This window comes from Rana temporaria, chromosome 8 (genome assembly GCF_905171775.1).
Source record: "Rana temporaria chromosome 8, aRanTem1.1, whole genome shotgun sequence".
NCBI classification, from domain to species: Eukaryota; Metazoa; Chordata; class Amphibia; order Anura; family Ranidae; genus Rana; species Rana temporaria.
Genome location: NC_053496.1, coordinates 177,169,736 through 177,191,921, shown reverse-complemented (window position 1 = coordinate 177,191,921; position 22,186 = coordinate 177,169,736). Strand labels below are relative to the sequence as shown.

The following is a 22,186-nucleotide window of genomic DNA, read 5'->3' as shown; positions in this document are numbered from 1 at the left end:
TTAAGCCACCGTACGTGAATCTGGCTAACAGAGTGTATTTCCGCCCATACATTGAGCACTTCCTGTACTGTTAACCAAGCCTCCTTCTCAATCCAACATTTCTATGGCAACCCTGCCTCATAGCCACTTGTTTAATTTCATAGTATATACTTGTGCTGATTATCTAGTGTTTGCCTATGTCAGTCTTATCGGCTTCAGATCATAAGACTGCAGTAATTCAGTCCGATGCCCAGGTTTACTCTCCATGTGATGTCACATGGTCACATGGGGTGTAGGAGGAGGAAGCTCTGAGTGATTATGCAGTCTCGTGGGATTCCATGGGCTGTTGTACTCTATGGTGGGGCCTGTGTGAGTGCGGGGCCAAGTCAGCATTGTTTAGAGGACCGTATTACTATAATTCAATCCCTGCAGATCTATAACTATGACATCATAGTACATTGTACTTTGGCCACGCCTCCAAATAAGCCAATATGAACACAAAAACTTTATTAGTCTTTATGAATATTCTGGGATCCAATAAGGGATTTTCTTTAACAGAAACATTTTATACATTCTGACTATAAGGAAGGACACACGATCTCACACTCCCCATTGGTCCGTCTAAACATAAAAAAGGTGGTTAGTCCATGTGAATTCCCTGGTGTCGATCAAGGGCACTTTTGTAACTGAAACATTTCCCGCACTCTGAACACGAATATGGACGTTTGCCCGTGTGAATTCTCTGGTGTTTAAGAAGATTTCCTTTTTCGTTGAAACATTTCCCGCACTCTGAACATGAAAAAGGACGCTCGCCGGTGTGAATTCTCTGGTGTCGATCAAGGGCACTTTTGTAACTGAAACATTTCCTGCACTCTGAACACGAATATGGACCCTCGCCGGTGTGAATTCTCTGGTGTTTAAGAAGGCTTCCTTTTTCGTTGAAACATTTCCCGCACTCTGAACAAGAAAAAGGACGCTCGCCGGTGTGAATTCTCTGGTGTTTAAGAAGGCTTCCTTTTTCGTGGAAACATTTCCCGCATTCTGAACATGAAAAAGGACGCTCGCCGGTGTGAATTCTCTGGTGATTATTAAGTACGTCTTTCCGAACAAAAGTTTTCCCGCACTCTGAACACGAATATGGACGTTTGCCTGTGTGAATTCTCTGGTGAGTAACAAGATTTCCTTTTTCGTGGAAACATTTCCCGCACTCTGAACATGTAAAAGGACGCTCGCCTGTGTGAATTCTCTGGTGATTATTAAGTTCACCTTTCCGAACAAAAGTTTTCCCGCAATCTGAACACGAATATGGACGTTTGCCTGTGTGAATTCTCTGATGATTATCAAGATTTCCTTTCTCGCGGAAAAATTTCCCGCACTCTGAACATGAAAAAGGACGCTCACCGGTGTGAATTCTCTGGTGAATGACAAGATTTCCTTTCTCGTGGAAACATTTCCCGCACTCTGAACATGAAAAAGGACGCTCACCAGTGTGAATTCTCTGGTGAATAACAAGATGTCCTTTCTGAGCGAAAGATTTCCCGCACTCTGAACATGAAAAAGGACGTTCTCCCGTGTGACTTCTTTGGTGAACAACAAGGTCTCTTTTCTGAATGAAACCTTTGCCACACTCTGAACATGAAAAAGGACGCTCACCTGTGTGAGTTCTCTGATGTGTTAGAAGGTTTCCTTTCCGAGCGAAACATTTACCACAGTGCGAACACGAGAACGGACGCTCACCTGTGTGAATTCTCTGGTGATTAACAAGTTCTACTTTCTGAATAAAACATTTCCCGCACTCTGAACATGAAAAGGGACGCTCACCCGTGTGAATTCTGTAGTGTTTAAGAAGTTTTCCTTTGTCAGTAAAACGTTTGCCGCACTCTGAACATGGGAAAGGACGCTCGATAGTGTGAACCCTCTGGTGACTGAGAAAGTTTATTTTCCCATTAAAACATCTCCCGCACTCTGGACATGAGTAAGAATGCAAACTCTTATGACTTTTCTGGTGTGTAATAGGCTCTCTGGTTTCTTTGGAAGAATTCCCACACACTGTAGATGACAAGGAATGTTCTCCTGTGCGAGATCCTTCATGGTTCAATAAAGATTCCTCGGGATTAGATGGATCTGTTGCTTTATCTGTACTGTGAGATTCAATAATAATAGTATGTGGATCCTCAGAAGAATCCTCAGGATCAGAGAAATCCCAGGATCTCTCCATATGATAAGTTCTATGATGTATTATTTGTGTAATGCGATTCACTTCTGGAGAACGTTGTGTGGTGGGATTTTCTCCTGGAGAACGTTGTGTGGTGGGATTTTCTCCTGGAGAACGTCGTGTGGTGGGATTTTCTCCTGGAGAACGTTGTGTGGTGGGATTTTCTTCTGCTTTACATTCTGAAGATACGTTATTCAGGACATAGTGTCCTCCTGTTGGAAATCAATGTTTAAATGTTATTAGAATTCTTCATTCCTTTCATTCAGAAGTCATATACAGTATGTTGGTCTAACACTCTACAGTATGTCTGGAATTGGGGGCAATCATAAAGTATCAATACAAACCAGATAAAGATACATCATCTCCACCTCATTTGTTGAGATGAACCTTTCATATGGCCTTCTCCATGTCTGTCTGTCCACCTGCAAGGTGATTAATGTGGCCAGTCTCTGGGTGGAGACCAAACCTGATTTAAGCCAGCCAAGCCTGCAATCTCAGTATCTCCTCCTCATTTGTTGGAAACATGACGTTATATTGAGGAATGGAGATGGACCTTTCATATGGTGTACAGTATCTTCACATTGCAATTATTTAAATTCATCTTTTATACTCATAGAAGAAAAAGGAAAATGTGAACATTTCTGCATTCAGTGATTATTACTTACTTCTGTTTATATAAAGAGAAGATTCCTCCTGGTCACTTTTCATGGTCATCTCCTCCATAGACTGCTGATCTCCACTCACCAACGCCTCTTCTTCTTCCTCTTTAACCTCAAGTTTGATGTCTTTTCCTAATTTAATCTGAACCCCAATATGAAAAATTTAAATATCTGCATAATTAAGTTCAATATAAAAAAAATATATCTATAAGAAAGTTATCTATAGTTTAGAATAACTTGAGTTCTATAGCTCAGTTCTTTCTACCTGATGATGGTGAGGGATGCTTTGATCTTCCGGTGTGGAATCCCGGGAGTACTGAAGACTTCCCCCCTCCATAGACTGCTGATCTCCACTCACCAGCGGCTCTTCTTCTTCCTTTTTAATCTCAGCTTTGATGTCTTTCAATTCTTCACCCTAAACCCCAAAGATGACAGAATACATTTATAAAAAGGAATAATAAGTTACTTTGAAGAATGTGGTCTCATAGTTTAGAATTATTTTTTAATTTTAGTTGCTCACTCCCACCTACCTGATGATGGTGGGGGATGGTGTGATCCTCCTGTGTGGAATCCCAGGAATACAGAGGACGGGGACATCTCTCTGGTGGGTTCCCATTACAGGATCCATCTGTAGGAAACACACACACTGATTGAATACATTGTTTCTATGTGTTTATCAGATGATGGGGGATCTAGGTGGAGCCTCCGTACTGCTCTCTCCTTTACAATAAAGTCTCCTCTTACCCGGTGATGTGAGGGGCGGCTGATTCTCCATCATGACGTCCTTGTAGAGATCCTTGTGTCCTTCTAAATACTCCCACTCCTCCATGGAGAAATAGACAGTGACCTCCTGACACCTTATAGGAACCTGACACACACAATGATACAGTCACCATCCAGACACATCCCTTGTCTGTTACTGGATAATGTCCCAGAATTCCCGACACCGCTCACCTCTCCTGTCAGCAGATCAATTATCTTCTTGGTGACTTCTAGAATCTTCTTGGCACTGGTTACCTCTGTTGTCAGGCAGTGAGGTGGAGGCACTGTGATGGGTGATGTCCTGAGAAGATGGCTGCTGGGTGTTAATGGATCTCCACTATTTTATAATTCTGTGTATAGAGAGAAAGTAATTATCATAGAAGACGTCGTAGAATCCTTCTCTCCTCTCTAGATAGAACAATATTTTCATTATAGGGATAAGGATGAAGTCACGTGACCCTCCCAGAATCCCCCTCACCTAAATAGGACACTCTTCTCTGTCGATAGACTGAGAATTATTTGGACTATACCAGGATGTGTAATGTCTATAATAGGGATGTTCTGTCTCGAGGTCATTCAGCTAAACCTTCTTATCCCAAAAACTTCAGATACCATATTTATTTGATCTCAGTTTATTAGAACAAGCTAAGTGAAACTACAAAAATAACAGAAATAGACCTCAATAAGTACACTATTGCATACAATACAGCATACATAGCAGAAACAACGATATACAATACAAGATGAGATAGTAAAAACCTACTTTTTAAATTCTCTAAATGGTAATGGCGATAGATTGAGCAAGACATGCCCTGCTCCATGCAGTGTCTTCTCAAAGCATGGCGACTGTTTTTCACTTCCTGTGAAGATTTTACCCAGAATTCCCTGCTTTCTAACAACTTCCTTAACTAAACACATACAGTAATTAAATAACAGAACTGAAGCAATACCGAAAAAGAACACTAGATGGAGCCTGCACTCCACATATGATTGTCTTGTGTAAATTACGAACCTTAAATGTTATTTTCACAACACAGATACAGATAATCAGAATATAAGTCACAGAACAAGGGATGACCTCAATATTCAGTCCAAAAAAAAGTTTGGACCAAACCTTGACTGATCAGATGAACAACCGAACATTTACCCTTTCGGCGGGAGAAGAACCTCACGTTGAACAGGGGTAAACCTTAAGGACACGGAATTTTTTATTTTATTTCTCTTGTTCTTTCTATTTCTTTGCACATATGAGGATTTGAAGATGAACAGACAGTGTTCATCCTTAAGTATAACACAGGGAATTTTTTTTTTTTCTCATTGCCGTCTTTCTCCTTTTTTCCCCTCTTTTACTGAGGAGGGGCGGGATCTAATGGTAGGGGGAGTTTCTGTTTTTATTTTTCCCTTTTCTTTTCATAGTTTTCTTTTATTCGTATATAAATATAGTAGAAAATACAAAGTACTTATAAAACATTCAAATTTGTACTATGTGTAAAGAGGAAACATATGTTGATATATGTTAATGTTCTCCCAATTTGAGATGTTTATTATGGTACTTTGATTCAATAAAGATAACAAATAAAAAAAAGATCATCGTGTACAGTATCTCACAAAAGTTAGTACACCCCTCACATTTTTGTAAATATTTTCTTCTATCTTTTCATGTGACAACACTGAAGAAATGACACTTTGCTACAATGTTGTGTAGTGAGTGTACAGCTTGTATAACAGTGTAAATTTGCTGTCCCCTCAAAATAACTCAACACACATCCATTAATGTCTAAACCGCTGGCAACAAAAGTGAGTACACCCCTAAGTAAAAATGTCCACATTGGGCCCAATTAGCCATTTTCCCTCCCCGGTGTCATGTGACTCATTAGTGTTACAAGGTGTCAGGTGTGAATGGGGAGCAGGTGTGTTAAATGTGGTGTTATCGCTCTCACTCTCTCAAACTGGTCACTGGAAGTTCAACATGGCACCTCATGGCAAAGAATTGTTGCTCTACATAAAGATGTCCTAGGCTATAAGAAGATTGCCAAGACCCTGAGACTGAGCTGCAGCCCGGTGGCCAAGACCATACAGCGGTTTAACAGGACAGATTTCACTCAGACCAGGCCTCGCCATGGTCGACCAAAGAAGTTGAGTGCACATGCTCAGCGTCATATCTAGGCGTTGTCTTTGGGAAATAGACATATAGGTATATGAGGGCTCGTTGACACAAGGGGGTGCTTCCGAGCTCAGGCGCTTTTTTGGGCGTTCTGCTTTTTTATTAGTCTGCTCCATGCTCGTGAAACACGTGAAAAACATGCTGGCATGATTTTTGGATTGAGCTTCACCAAAATACACGGTACTGCGGTATCATGCGTTTAAGTTAGGGTTGTCCCGATACCGATACCAGTATCGGTATCAGGACCGATACCAGTATCGGGACCGATACCGAGTATTTGCGGGAGTACTCCCGCAAATGCCCCCGATGCCTGGCCGAATACTTGTCCGCCCCCGCTGCATACCGAAAAAACCGCCGCTGCCGCATTAATCTGCGTGCGGGGAACATTACAGCTTTCGTTTGAATAGCTGTCTTCCCCGCCACGCCGCGTATAGACACTCCCCCTTGCTCGGGATTGGACGGGTGATCTGTCCAATTTCGAGCAAGGGGGAGTGTCTATGCGCGGCGGGAAAGACAGCTATTCCAACGAAAGCTGTAATGTTCCCCGCACGCTGATTAACGCGGCAACGGCATCATCTAGGTATGGGGGACATGGCTGCAATATGTGGGGGGACATGGCTGGATATATGTGGGGGACATGGCTGCAATATGTGGGGGGACATGGCTGGATATATGTGGGGGCACATGGCTGGATATATGTGGGGGGACATGGCTGGATATATGGGGGGACATGGCTGGATATGTGGGGGGACATGGCTGGATATGTGGGGGACATGGCTGGATATATATGGGGGGACATGGCTGGATATATATGGGGGGACATGGCTGGATATATGGGGGGACATGGCTGGATATATGGGGGGACATGGCTGGATATATGGGGGGACATGGCTGGATATATGTGGGGGGACATGGCTGCAATATGTGGGGGGACATGGCTGCAATATGTGGGGGGACATGGCTGCAATATGTGGGGGGACATGGCTGGATATATATGGGGGGACATGGCTGGATATATGGGGGGGACATGGCTGGATATATGGGGGGGGACATGGCTGGATATATGTGGGGGACATGGCTGCAATATGTGGGGGGACATGGCTGATATATGTGGGGGACATGGCTGGATATATGTGGGGGACATGGCTGGATATATGTGGGGGACATGGCTGGATATATGTGGGGGACATGGCTGGATATATGGGGGGACATGGCTGCATATGTGGGGGGACATGGCTGGATATATGGGGGGACATGGCTGCAATATGTGGGGGGACATGGCTGCAATATGTGGGGGGACATGGCTGCAATATGTGGGGGGACATGGCTGCAATATGTGGGGGGACATGGCTGCAATATGTGGGGGGACATGGCTGCAATATGTGGGGGGACATGGCTGCAATATGTGGGGGGACATGGCTGCAATATGTGGGGGGACATGGCTGCAGTATGTGGGGGGACATGGCTGCATATGTGGGGGGACATGGCTGCATATGTGGGGGGACATGGCTGCATTTGGGTACACATTTAAAAAAAGTATCGGTATTCGGTATCGGCGAGTACATGAAAAAAAGTATCGGTACTCGTACTCAGTCCTAAAAAAATGGTATCGGGACAACCCTAGTTTAAGTGATCACAAACAAACATGCAATAGGTGGATGAGTGGGGGTGCCATTAGGAATTAATGGTGACTGGGTGCAACTGCAAAAGGCAACGCATTTTTGCGAGGTGGGGAAAAATACGTGAATTCACAAATTGTCCCGCACTGCCCCCTGGTGCGAAAAAGCCCGAAAATGTAGTTTGTAGGATAGAGTTAAGTGGTCAGTAGCTAGTAACACCCCCTATCCCCCCTGCTAGCACAACCCCTCCCCCCACCAAAAAATGCCCCATCTAGTATAAATCCCCCATCCTAGCACAAATCCCCCCCGCTAAACACAAACGCCCCTTTCTAAATCCCACTTCTAGCATGCGCAGTTCGTCCCGGGCACTTCTCGACAGCAGGGACAATATCCGACAGAACACCGGCAAAGTTTTGCAGCCGCCCGACCTGCCCTTAGCAACTGCTGACTTCATCAGTTGGTAGGATGCAGGCGGGTGTCTTGGACGGCTTTCACTTGTTCCGAAAAAGTACAGATAACAACACAAAGGGGGAGAGAGCCCGGTGGAGGAACGGGATGTGCTCTCCCTCCTCTCTATACTCCGCTTTCCTCCAACACTCCAATGACATGCTGGTAGCTTATTGGCTCCGATCTAAATTGCCCCTAGTATGTGTGTGTATGAATGTGAGTTAGGGACTTTGGATTGTAAGCTCCTTGGGGGAGACTGATGTGAGTGTACAATATACATATTTATGTAAAGCACTGCGTAAATGAAAATGTTATACAAGTACCTGTAATAAAATAATAAAATAAATGTACCTTAAGATCCAGTAATGTCTGTACGCTATTTCCTAACAAGTCACCTCTCCTCTGGAACTTCCTGTCTTTTATCCTACATCACTTCCTGTCCGTACATGACATCACTTCCTTCTTTGCGTTCCACGCTCAGGAGTGAGATCACCATCTTGTGGAGAATTGAAATACTGCAGTCTTCATTCATAAATACTGCAGTCTTCATTCATAAATACAGCAGTCTTCATTCATACATTAAAACTCTTTACATTTTCTGTACATTTATTATTTTTTGTTGTTTATCCTTATCCTCATGTACTAAAGCAAGGGGGGGGGGGGGGGTTGGGGAATTTGGGACTTTGAATGAGGTCATGCACCTCCATCCCTGTCATTTGAATAAAAAATGCTACAATGTGGTGGTAGACCTCAGTGATGCAAAAGGAGGATGGATGGGACTTTATATGAAGCTCATGATGACAAAGGCTCGTGAATGGTGGAGACATAAATATTTATCTAATGTTGCATACAAAACATGGATGTGAGCATTAATTACATGTATAAAAACCGCACCTATCGCAAGGCGTCAATCTCTGCATTTGCAGACACTGGTAAATAACATGCTTAACAAACATCAATGATCATGGTAAAAAAGAGGGAGATCCACCATCTTGATATTGGATAATATATTTAAAATAATAACATCTGCACATACAACAGTCTGAAAATTCCCTATAGGATAGAGATAGGCCCGGGTTCAGAAACGATTTACGGCGGCGTATCACCAGATACGCCGCCGTAATTTCAAATGTGCGCCGTCGCATCTTTACGCTGATTCACAAAGAGAGATACGCCTGAAAACATGGCTTCAGCCGTCCGACGTAACTTGCCTACGCCGGCGTATCGTGGGCACATAGTTACGCTGGACGCATTCGGTGTTCTCATTAAAAATATGCAAATGAGTAAGATACGCCGATTCACAAACGTACTTGCGCCCAGCGTATCAATATACGTTGTTTATGTAAGGCGTATGACCGGCGTAAAGTAACCCCTGCTATATGAGGCGCAGCCAATGTTAACTATGGACGTCGGAACAGCGTAGAATTTTACGTGGTTTACGCCGTTTGTGTAATTCATACGTGAATGGGGCTGGGCGTAGCTTACGTTCACACCAAAAGCATTGAGTATTTGCGACGTGATTCTGCCCATGCGCACTGGGATACGTCCACGAACGGCGCATGAGGTAAGTGTAAAAAAAAACTCTCCCCGATGTCCAGGTTTACACTCCATGTGATGTCACATGGTCACATGGGGTGTAGGATGAGGAGGAAGCTCTGAGTGATTATGCAGTCTCCTGGGATTTCACTGTTGTGCCGTAGAAAGTCCTGATAACAGACAGACAAGCAAACAGAGTGTGCCGTAAATCATGGAGGAGATCTGGGCATGCTCTGTGAATTGAGCACATTCCAATCACCCATAATCTAAAAATTATGTTCATTTGTAGAAAATGACTCAGAACAGAATATTGTAGAGTATAGCTTTCTTGTTTATTATAGAAAATCGGATTACATTATTGACACACAATAAATGATCTAAATTAAATCTTGCATAGCTGAAGTAAAAGAAAAATTCAATTTAAAAATAATTATACTTTAGTCGGGCCAATAAAAAGTTAGGGCCAGATTCACGTAGAAGTGCAGCGGCGTAACGTATCGTATATACGTTACACCGCTGCAAGTTTTCATCGCAAGTGCCTGATTCACCAAGCACTTGCTTGAAAACTTACGCCGGCGGCCTCCGGCGCAAGCCGGACTAATTCAAAGGGGCGCGTGCCATTTAAATTAGACGCGCTCCCGCGCCGGACGTACTGCGCATGCTCTGTTTTGAAATTCCCACCGTGCTTTGCGCGAAGTGACGTAATTTTTTTAGAACAGCGACGTGCGTAGCGTACTTTCGTATTCCCGGACGTCTTACGCAAGAATTTTTTTTTTTTTTAATTCGACGCGGGAAAGACGGCCATACTTTAACATGGCTCGACTAAAGTTAAGCCATGTTAAAGCAGGTGTAACTTTGCGACGGTAAAACTATTACTAGCGACGACGTAACGAACGCGAAAACCGTCGTGGATCGCCGTAACTGCTAATTTGCATACCCGACGCTGGAATACGACGCAAACTCCACCCAGCGGCCGAGGTATTGCATCCTAAGATCCGACGGTGTAAGACAATTACACCTGTCGGATCTAAGGGCTATCTATGTGTAACCTGATTCTATGAATCAGTCGCATAGATACTCTGAGAGATACGACGGAGTATCAGGCCCCGTACACACGACCGGATCTGTCCGTTGGGATTTATCCGCAGATCAGTTCCAGCAGACAAATCCGGTCGTGTGTACGGCCTAGCGGACATTTTTCGGCGGACATTTATCCAGCCGACGGTTTTCAAGCGGATAAAAATTTCTTAGCATGCTAAGAAATCTATCCGCTGGAAACCTGTCCGTCGGACTGATCCGGTCGTCTGTACAGACTCACCGGATCAGTCCAAGCGATCCCCATCCCTTGCATGCGTCAAAGTATTTACCTTCCAGGGTCGCGCACGTCGCCGCGTCATCGGCGCGGCCACGTCACCGCGTATGTTTTCCGTGGGGATTTTGAACTGATGGTGTGTACAGCCCATCAGATCAAAATCGGGAACAGAAATGTCCGCTGGAAACGGACCGTTTCCAACGGATATCCTCTCGTGTGTACAGGGCCTCAGAGATACGCCGTCGTATCTCTTCTGTGAATCTGGCCCTTAGTTCCTTCAGTAAAGCAAAAAAAGATGTACAGTATATTGGCTAATAGCAACCAATAAAAAAGTATGGTCCATGGGTTGTCGTACTCTATGGTGGGGCCTGTGTGAGTGCGGGACCAAGTCAGCATTGTTTAGAGCAGGGGTCCTCAAACTACGGCCCGCCGCATGCGGCTCGCCGAGGACCTTTATCTGGCCCACTGCATTTAGGGCCGGTAGACTGCTGTGTCAGGAGCTCACTGAAAAGTTTGGGCGCGCTGTGATAAAGGTCCCACCCTCCTCTTAGACCAGGTCGTGTGATAGACGCAGTGTTCTGTCTATCACATGAGCTAGTCTAGGAGGAGGGCAGGACTACCTTTTTCCAGTGAGCTTCTGACACAGCAGGAGCAGGAGATCCCGATGCACACACTGACTGGTGAGACATCGTTTGGCACAGTAAGGCTGCAATGGTAAGGGGGGCTTGTAATGATGGTGGGGGGGGGCTTGTAATGATGGTGGGGGGGCTGCAATGGTGGGGGGGCTTTGTAATGATGGTGAGGGGAGCTTGTAATGATGGTGAGAGGCTGGAATGGTGAGGGGGGCTTGTAATGATGGTGGGGGGCTGCAATAGTGAGGGGGGCTTGTAATGATGGGGGGGCTTGTAATAATGGTGGGGGGCTGCAATGGTGAGGGAGGCTTGTAATGATGGTGGGGGGCTGCAATGGTGAGGGGGCTTGTAATTATTGTGGGGGCTTATAATGATGGTGGGGGGCTGCAATGGTGACGGGGGCTTGTAATGATGGTGACGGGGGCTTGTAATGATGGTGAGGGGGACTTTAATGGTGAAAGGGGCTTGTAATAATGGTGAGGGGGCTGCAATGGTGAGAGGGGGGCTTGTAATGATGGTGAGGGGGGCTGCAATGGTGAAGGGAGCTTGTAATAATGGTGAAGGGGGCTTGTAATAATGGTGAGGGGGCTGCAATGGTGAGGGAGGGCTTGCAATGATGGCGAGGGGGGGCTTGCAATGATGGTGAGGGGGGCTTGCAATGATGGTGAGGGGGGCTTCAATGGTGAAAGGGGCTTGTAATAACGGTGAGGGGGCTGCAATGGTGAGAGGGGGGTTTGTAATGATGGTGGGGGCTGCAATGGTGAGGGGGGCTTGTAATGATGGTGGGGGGCTGCAATGGTGAGAGCACGGTAAGGCTGCGATGATGGTAAGGCGGCAATGATGGGCACGGGTTGGGGGACTTTGTTTCTTTTTGGCGGGGGGTGGCAGTGAAGGACCCGGCCCTCTAACGGTCTGAGGGACAGTGAACTGGCCCCCTGTTTAAAAAGTTTGGAGACCCCTGGTTTAGAGGACCGTATTACTATAATTCAATTCCTGCAGACCGATAACTATAACATCATAGTACATTGTACTTTGGCCACGCCTCCAAATAAGCCAATATGAACACTTAAACTTTATTAGTCTTTGTGAATATTCTGGGGTCCAAGAAGTGATTTTCTTTAACAGAAACATTTTATACATTCTGACTATAAGGATGGACACACGATCTCACACTCCCCATTGGTTAGTCAATGTGAATTCCCTGGTGTCGATCAAGGGCACTTTTGTAACTGAAACATTTCCCGCACTCTGAACACGAATATGGACGTTGGCCCGTGTGAATTCTCTGGTGTTTAAGAAGGTTTCCTTTTAAATTAAAACATTTCCCGCACTCTGAACATGAAAAAGGACGCTCACCGGTGTGAATTCTCTGGTGATTATTAAGTTCGCCTTTCCGAACAAAAGTTTTCCCGCACTCTGAACACGAATATGGACGTTTGCCTGTGTGAATTCTCTGGTGAGTAACAAGATTTCCTTTTTCGTGGAAACATTTCCCGCACTCTGAACATGTAAAAGGATGCTCACCGGTGTGAATTCTCTGGTGATTATTAAGTTCGCCTTTCCGAACAAAAGTTTTCCCGCACTCTGAACACGAATATGTACGTTTGCCTGTGTGAATTCTCTGGTGATTAACAAGATTTCCTTTTTCGCGGAAACATTTCCCGCACTCTGAACATGTAAAAGGATGCTCACCGGTGTGAATTCTCTGGTGAATAACAAGATTTCCTTTCTGATTAAAACATTTCCCGCACTCTGAACATGAAAAAGGACGCTCACCGGTGTGAATTCTCTGGTGATTATTAAGTTCGCCTTTCCGAACAAAAGTTTTCCCGCACTCTGAACACGAATATGGACGTTTGCCTGTGTGAATTCTCTGGTGAGTAACAAGATTTCCTTTTTCGTGGAAACATTTCCCGCACTCTGAACATGTAAAAGGATGCTCACCGGAATGAATTCTCTGGTGATTATTAAGTTCGCCTTTCCGAACAAAAGTTTTCCCGCACTCTGAACACGAATATGGACGTTTGCCTGTGTGAATTCTCTGGTGATTAACAAGATTTCCTTTTTCGCGGAAACATTTCCCGCACTCTGAACATGTAAAAGGATGCTCACCGGTGTGAATTCTCTGGTGAATAACAAGATTTCCTTTCTGATTAAAACATTTCCCGCACTCTGAACATGAAAAGGGACGCTCACCCGTGTGAATTCTGTAGTGTTTAAGAAGGTTTCCTTTGTCAGTAAAACGTTTGCCGCACTCTGAACATGAAAAAGGACGCTCACCGGTGTGAATTCTCTGGTGATTATTAAGTTTGCCTTTCCAAACAAAAGTTTTCCCGCACTCTGAACACGAATATGGACGTTTGCCTGTGTGAATTCTCTGGTGAATAACAAGATTTCCTTTCTGATTAAAACTTTTCCCGCACTCTGAACAAGAATAAGGACGCTCGCTCTTGTGAATTCTCTGGTGGAAAACAAGTTGTCTTTTCTGAGGGAAAGATTTCTCGCACTCTGAACATGAAAAAGGACGTTCTCCCGTGTGACTTATTTGGTGAACAACAAGGTCTCTTTTCTGAATGAAACCTTTCCCACACTCTGAACATGAAAAAGGACGCTCACCTGTGTGAGTTCTCTGATGTAATAGAAGGTTTCCTTTCTGAGTGAAACCTTTACCACAGTGTGAACACGAGAACGGACGCTCACCTGTGTGAATTCTCTGGTGATTAACAAGTTCTCCTTTCTGATTAAAACATTTCCCGCACTCTGAACATGAAAAGGGACGCTCACCCGTGTGAATTCTGTAATGTTTAAGAAGGTTTCCTTTGTCAGTAAAACGTTTGCCGCACTCTGAACATGAAAAAGGACGCTCACCGGTGTGAATTCTCTGGTGATTATTAAGTTTGCCTTTCCAAACAAAAGTTTTCCCGCACTCTGAACACGAATATGGACGTTTGCCTGTGTGAATTCTCTGGTGATTAACAAGATTTCCTTTTTCGTGGAAACATTTCCCGCACTCTGAACATGTAAAAGGATGCTCGCCGGTGTGAATTCTCTGGTGATTATTAAGTTCGCCTTTCCGAACAAAAGTTTTCCCGCACTCTGAACACGAATATGGACGTTTGCCTGTGTGAATTCTCTGGTGAATAACAAGATTTCCTTTCTGATTAAAACTTTTCCCGCACTCTGAACAAGAATAAGGACGCTCGCTCTTGTGAATTCTCTGATGGAAAACAAGTTGTCTTTTCTGAGGGAAAGATTTCCCGCACTCTGAACATGAAAAAGGACGTTCTCCCGTGTGACTTCTTTGGTGAACAACAAGGTCTCTTTTCTGAATGAAACCTTTCCCACACTCTGAACATGAAAAAGGACGCTCGCCTGTATGAGTTCTCTGGTGTGTCAGAAGGTGTCCTTTCTGAGTGAAACCTTTACCACAGTGTGAACACGAGAACGGACGCTCACCCGTGTGAATTCTCTGGTGATTAACAAGTTCTGCTTTCTGAACAAAACATTTCCCGCACTCTGAACATGAAAAGGGACGCTCACCCGTGTGAATTCTGTAGTGTTTAAGAAGGTTTGCTTTGTCAGTAAAAGGTTTGCCGCACTCTGGACATGGGAAAGGACGCTCACCTGTGTGAATTCTCTGGTGATTGAGAAAGTTTCTTTTCAGATTAAAACATCTCCCGCACTCTGGACATGAGAAAGTACGCAAACTCTTATGACTTTTCGGGTGTGTAAGAGGCTCTCTGGTTTCTTTGGAAGAATTCCCACACACTGTAGATGACAAGGAATGTTCTCCTGTGTAAGATCCTTCATGGTTCAAGGAAGATTCCTCGGGATTAGATGGATCTGTTGATGGATCTGTACTGTGATGTATTATTTGTGTAATGCGAGTCACTCCTGGAGAACGTTGTGTGGTGGGATTTTTTCCTGGAGAACGTTGTGTGGTGGGATTTTCTCCTGGAGAACGTTGTGTGGTGGGATTTTCTCCTGGAGAACTTTGTGTGGTGGGATTTTCTCCTGGAGAACGTTGTGTGGTGGGATTTTCTCCTGGAGAACGTTGTGTGGTGGGATTTTCTCCTGGAGAACGTTGTGTGGTGGGATTTTCTCCTGGAGAACGTTGTGTGGTGGGATTTTCTTCTGCTTTAAATTCTGAAGATACGTTATTCAGGACATAGTGTTCTCCTGTTGGATATCAATGTTTAAATGTTATTAGAATTCTTTATTCCTTTCATTCAGAAGTCATATACAGTATGTTGGTCTAACACTCTACAGTATATCTGGAATTGGGGGCAATCATAACATAAAATATCAATACAAACCAGATAAAGATACAGTATCTCCTCCTCATTTGTTGGGAACATGACGTTACATTGAGGAATGAAGATGGACCTTTCATATGGCCTTCTCCATGTCTGTCTGTCCACCTGCAAGGTGATTAATGTGGCCAGTCTCTGGGTGGAGACCAAACCTGATTTAAGCCAGCCAAGCCTGCAATCTCAATATCTCCTCCTTATTTGTTGAGAACATGACGTTATATTGAGGAATGAAGATGGACCTTTCATATGGTGTACAGTATCTCCTCCTCATTTGTTGGGAACATGACGTTATATTGAGGAATGAAGATGGACCTTTCATATGGTGTACAGTATCTTCACATTGCAATTATTTAAATTCATCTTTTATACTCATAGAAGAAAAAGGAAAATGTGAACATTTCTGCATTCAGTGATTATTACTTACTTCTGCTGATACAAAGAGAAGATTCCTCCTGTTCACTTTTCATGGTCATCTCCTCCATAGACTGCTGACCACTCACCAACGTCTCTTCTTCTTCCTCTTTAACCTCAAGTTTGATGTATTTTCCTAATTTATCCTGAACCCCAATACGAAAAAATTAAGTTCAATAAATAAAAAGAATATCTATAAGAAAGTTATTTCATAGTTTAGAATAACTTTTGAGTTCTATAGCTCAGTTCTTTCTACCTGATGATGGTGAGGGATGCTTTGATCTTCCTGTGTGGAATCCCGGGAATACTGAAGACTTCCCCCCTCCATAGACTGCTGATCTCCACTCACCATTGTCTCTTCTTCTTCTTCCTTTTTAATCTCAACTTTGATGTCTTTCAATTCTTCACCCTAAACCCCAAAGATGACAGAATACATTCATAAAAAGGAACAATAAGTTACTTTGAAGAATGTGGTCTCATAGTTTAGAATTATTTTTAAATTTTTAGTTGCTCAGTCCCACCTACCTGATGATGGTGAGGGGTGGTGTGATCTTCCTGTGTGGAATCCCGGGAATACAGAGGACGAGGACATCTCTCTGGTGGGTTCCCATTACTGGATCCATCTGTAGGAAACACACACACTGACTGAATATATTGTTTCTATGTGTTTATCAGATGATGGGGGATCTAGGTGGACCCTCCGTACTGCTCTCTCCTTTACAATAAAGTCTCCTCTTACCCGGTGATGTGAGGGGCGGCTGATTCTCCATCATGACGTCCTTGTAGAGATCCTTGTGTCCTTCTAAATACTCCCACTCCTCCATGGAGAAATAGACAGTGACATCCTGACACCTTATAGGAACCTGACACACACAATGATACAGTCACCATCCAGACACACCCCTTGTCTGTTACTGGATAATGTCCCAGAATTCCCGACACCGCTCACCTCTCCTGTCAGCAGCTCAGTGATCTTGTTGATGACTTCTAGAATCTTCTTGGCACTGGTTACCTCTGTTGTCAGGCAGTGAGGTGGAGGCACTGTGATGGGTGATGTCCTGAGAAGACGGCTGCTGGGTGTTCATGGATCTCCAGATGTTTCCGTCAATATTTTATAATAATGTTTATACTGAAATAATAAAACAGCATTGCATTTATGAAATTATGCAAATTTTAGTTTTGGGAGATTTACCCTTTTCCATAAATACCAACAAGAATTTTAAGTTTGTTTATCCGTGCTATTTTAAAGACAAGTGACACAAATGATATGCCTAAAAATATATATTTACTAACTAAAAATACAGTGCAAATTAATATCAGGTACATTTCGTGATAATACAAAAAAATGGATATACTTTTAAATATCAAAGATAAATGATGATATAGATAATGTAACGGTCAGGGGTTAACCCCGTTTACGATATTTCATTCCACCAACCCAAGACAGCTTATCCGACACTCCACAATCAAGCAGACACGATCCATATGGATTTTCCCAGAATAACGAGACACAAGCTGTGTTCTCTGGTTCCAAACTAATGAATATTTTTAATGGTAAACTCAGCTTGTTGTATACAGTTAAAAAACAAATCTGGACAATGACTCAACTCCACCCACAACATGACACAAGGAACGTCAATACACATTCCATTAGATAATGACATTCAGATGAGCTAATTACTAATCATTACCCAGACGTTCTGACTCCGCGATAAGTTATTCTCACCTGCTACATAATACACATTCCTATAGTAAACATAATTGACATGCTAATCCACTACACCTGAAAGGTCAGACCTTTCAGACTGCCAACACATATCTATCATCAATAGAACTTTCACACAATACAGTGTCATTGACATCACACAATGAGAGGTCCTTCAGAAGCCAGACTTAATTAGCACCTCAACAGTCTATGTTCCACATTGAAGGAGACACTCTATTGACCTGTTGTGTTCAGAAACAACTACCTGTAATATTTCAAGATATCCTGCAATACATTATGAATTATCATTACTGTACCATCTCATGTAATTTAATATATAATTTCTCAGTCATCCTATGCCCATATTGGACATAGGATGACCCTAGACCCAAGAGTCATTTGTGAAGCTGGCACAGGAGTACCCCGCATCCTTCAAAAGTCTCTGGGTATCACGGGCCATTCCGTTACAGATAATATTCACATTTCTACACAAGCTCTTATTACAAAATACCACAGTTCAATTCTTGAATGATACTTGTACATTTTAGACTTGGTAAGTTAAAGTGGAGTTCCACCCAAAATTGGAACTTCCACTTTTTGGAATCCACCCCCCCTCCGGTGTCACATTTGGCCTCTTTCAGGGGGGATGGGGAAGCAGACATCTGTCTAATACAGGCATTTGCCCCCACTTCCTGGCATAGATCACCTCGGTGATCTACGCTACTTCCAGCGCCTATTCTGTCCTCCATTGCTGTCTTCTGGCTGACACAGGTCCCAGAAGACAGCAGGGACCAGTGAGGACGTGCAGCGTGACTCGCGTATGCGCAGTAGGGAACCGGTAAGTGAAGCCGCAAGGCTTCACTTCCTGATTTCCTTATTGAGGATGGTGGCGGCAGCAGCTGATCCAAGAGCGACAAAACTGTGTATATTATTTGGAATATAATTATTTCATACTGCAGTTAAAAATAATACAACTCCAATTTGCTCTGCCATATATATTTAAATGGTTTTAGTAATGTATATGCAAAAACAATTCAATTACCAAAAATGTATACATGAAAATATTAATACTTTATCAGGACTTCAGAATTCTGTCATTTTGAGAAGCTTCAGTTATGAGTCCCACAGGGACTTCTGCTAACATTCTTACATCTCTCCATTTTTCAAGATCTCCTCCTTCAGCCTCTAGAGAGATAGAGAGATCCCTCTCTGCTATCTCTAGCTACTTTTATCCCACTCCAAAAAGTGGGTGTTTTTACTATGTAATTGATGATGTAATGTGACGATGTGCTTTATATGTTACCATGACAACCAAGTATGCGCCCATCTTGAATAATTACAATTTTCACCTATAGGGCAAGTGTTGTATAAGAAATGACTTCTAATAATATTTTCATGACTAAGCACTAGATTTTAGTGCGAAACGCATCAGCTGTATATCCTACTAAGACATGCCAGGGGAGCTGGGTGCAAGGCCAGAGGAAAAACTGTGGGGTTTGTGTCAAATCGATGCTGTCCGCAGGCGCAGGATTTGTAAATTCGGCTAGCTGGGATTAGTAGTCCACCAACCAATATAAGCTGCTAAATTACTAGGCTGACAGGGAGAGGTGCTGCAGACCTCTGGCCTAGTAACCACACAGCAAATTACAGCCAGAATCTGGGATTATTCAGAGTCATCTCTTCTGTCAAGTGAAGATGATGGGACAGGAAGACTAATAGTTTACAGTGAAAGTTTTGTGTAGAAGGCAAGGAGACAAGTCCTGGGAGCAACAGTCTGCAGAGTCGATGCAGAGGAGGAGCAATAGTCTGCATGGGTTATGCAGGGGAAGGGACTATAAATATTCAAGTTCATCAGTTCTTCGAGGCTCAACCTATTCTACCAAGTTCTTTAAATATGATGGCAAAACAACATGTTCTTTGGGCATCCCATATTCCCTTTCCCCCAACCAAGTTATATCTCCCAATAAACAAAAACAAAACAACGCAAATGACTGTTCATTGTCTCTGAAGTGATAGATGGAGGTCTGGCAGCAGGGTGATATGGTGGACGTTAGTAACTAGTAGCAACCATCCGCCATACAAATGTCCCATGATGTCAATTCCACCATCAATCACTTCACCCAGTGATATAGATCAGTGCTTTTCATCTTTTGGTAGTCAAGGCACCCTTAAGAATTGCGCACAATCTCCGGGATACACCAGTCTGAGGGCTCGTTGACACAAGGAGGTGTGTCCGACCCCGAGCGCATTTTTTCACATTCTGCTTTTTATTAGGCTGTTCTATGCTCGTGAAACATGCGAAAAATGTGCTGGCATGATTTTTGGATTGAGCCCCACCAAAATACACAGTACTGCGGTATCATGCGTTTAAGTGATCACAAACAAACATGCAATGGATGGAGGAGTGGGAGTGCCTATAGGATCGAATGGTGTCTGTGTGCAACTGCAAAAGGCAACGCATTTTTGTGAGGTGCAGAAAAATTGGTGAATTCACACATTGTACCGCACTGTTCCCCATGTGAAAAAGCCTGAAAATGTAGTTTGTAAGATAGAGTTAATTGGTCAGTAGCTTGTAATTCCAGGGACAATATTCGACAGAACACGGCTAATCTAAAAGTTTTACAGCCGCCCGACCTGCCCTTAGCAACCGATGACTTCATTGGTTGGTAGGATGCAGGCGGGTGTCTTGGACGGCTTTCACTTTTGTCAAAAAAGTACAGATAACAACAAAAAGGGGGAGAGAGCCCGGTGGAGGGACGGGATGTGCTCTCCTTCCTCTCTGTATTTCACTTTCCTCCAACACTCCAATGATATGCTGGTAACTTATTGGCTCCAATCTAAATTATCTCTAGTATGTGTATGAATGTGAGCTAGGGAACTTGGATTGTAAGCTTCTTTGGGGCAGAGACTGATGTGAGTGTACAATATAAATATTTGTAAATATGTAAAGCACTGCAATACCCACAACCTACTTGACCCATTTTAATCGGGATTCCGGCCTGGACACGGGACAGAAACTGCATTGCTCAAAATATGGGACGACGCTCTCGAGGCCGCAGACGAAGGAGAATCTTGTCTTCTGGTTCTGTTGGACCTAAGCGCAGCCTTCGACACAGTAGACCACAAGCTTTTATTGACTTGACTAGCTGAAGTAGCCAGAGTCGCAGAAGGCGATTTATCTTGGTTCTCCTCTTTTTTGGAAAACCGATCGCAAATAGTGAAGTTAGGACCTTTCACTTCTGAGAAACGCACATTATCGTGCGGAGTCCCTCAAGGATCCCCCCTGTCGCAGGTGTTATTCAACATCTATCTTCGCCCTCTTTTTGAGATTATTAGCAGTCAAAAACTGCTCTACCACTATGCAGACGACACGCAACTATATTTCCGCATTTGCAATAAAAAGGATCATCACCTCAATCTAGAGACATGCCTCTCTTTGATAGAGGACTGGATGACAAAGAGTTATCTTAAACTCAACGGAGAGAAAACAGAACTTCTCCTGTTTCACGCCAAGCGTATGAATAAACCTACAACAACTTGGACCCCCCCCCCCCCTGCCCATTCTGGGCAAAATCATCACCCCTAGCACCAAAGTCAAAAGTCTCGGGGTCATCTTTGACTCTAACATGACATTGGATGCACAAATAGGGTCAGTAGTCAGCGGATCTCACCATCTGCTGCGCCTACTATGCAGACTTAATCCTTTTATTCCCAAGGAAGACATAGCGGTCGTGGGGGGAGCTATTGTAAACTCAAGATTGGACTATGCAAATGCCCTTTACCTCGGACTCCCCAAGTACCAAATCGCTCGTCTACAAGTCGTTCAAAATACGGCCGCTAGACTTGTGACTGGGAAAAAGCCCTGGGAATCAATCTCACCTTCACTGAGAACCCTTCACTGGTTAGCAGTAAAAGACAGAATCACTTTTAAAGCACTCTGTCTAACGCATAGATGTATCTATGGGAATGCTTCCCATTATCTATGCGAAAAAATAAAAGCTCATAATCCCAATCGCGTTCTGCGATCCACCAATCAAAATCTCCTCCAGATACCCAAAGCCAGATGCAAGTCCAAAGGAGAAAGGAGATTCGCGGTCCAAGGGCCTAGACTATGGAATGCTTTACCAACCAGCATTCGGTTGGAGGAGAACCACTTAGCTTTCAGGAGAAAGATCAAGACTCATCTCTTTTGATACCAAAGGAGACAGGAACAACAAGCGCCCAGAGGCGATTAAGTTCGCATGTGCTGCGCTATATAAGTTTTCATTCATTAATTAATTCGTTCACTGCATAAAATTAAAATGTTATATAAGTACCTGTAATAAATAAATAATAAAATAAATGTACCTTAAGATCCAGTAATGATGACTGTACGCTATTTCCTAACAAGTCACCTCTGCTCTGGAACTTCCTGTCTTTTACCCTACATCAC

General features: G+C 43.7%; 1 protein-coding gene and 2 long non-coding RNA genes across 3 annotated transcripts; all 3 read right to left on the bottom strand.

The window, feature by feature from the left end:
* Positions 1-471: 471 nt before the first annotated feature.
* LOC120909979 (zinc finger protein 271-like) lies at positions 472-16,585 on the bottom strand. The gene is made up of 4 exons (XM_040321783.1): positions 16,575-16,585; positions 16,063-16,195; positions 12,518-15,504; positions 472-628 (listed from the first exon to the last, which is right to left on the bottom strand). Exons 2-4 carry the CDS (start codon positions 16,118-16,120, stop codon positions 620-622), a joined length of 3,054 nt encoding a protein of 1,017 aa, XP_040177717.1. The 5' UTR covers positions 16,121-16,195; positions 16,575-16,585; the 3' UTR covers positions 472-619.
* Positions 3,691-8,309, bottom strand: LOC120910210. The gene is made up of 3 exons (XR_005741413.1): positions 8,197-8,309; positions 3,808-3,965; positions 3,691-3,721 (listed from the first exon to the last, which is right to left on the bottom strand). It is a non-coding gene; the product is annotated as an uncharacterized LOC120910210 (long non-coding RNA).
* A 296-nt stretch (positions 16,586-16,881) lies between the features above and the next one.
* LOC120910234 lies at positions 16,882-22,186 on the bottom strand. Its single transcript, XR_005741437.1, has 3 exons — positions 22,102-22,186; positions 16,999-17,178; positions 16,882-16,912 (listed from the first exon to the last, which is right to left on the bottom strand). It is a non-coding gene; the product is annotated as an uncharacterized LOC120910234 (long non-coding RNA).

Coding starts and splice junctions, on each gene's coding strand:
- LOC120909979 (XM_040321783.1), bottom strand. CDS start 16,120: ATGGAGGAGATGACCATGAAAAGTGAACAGGAGGAATCTTCTCTTTGT. Junction 15,505..16,062: donor TTCTCTTTGTATCAGCAGAA/GTAAGTAATAAT, acceptor GATATCCAACAG/GAGAACACTATGTCCTGAAT.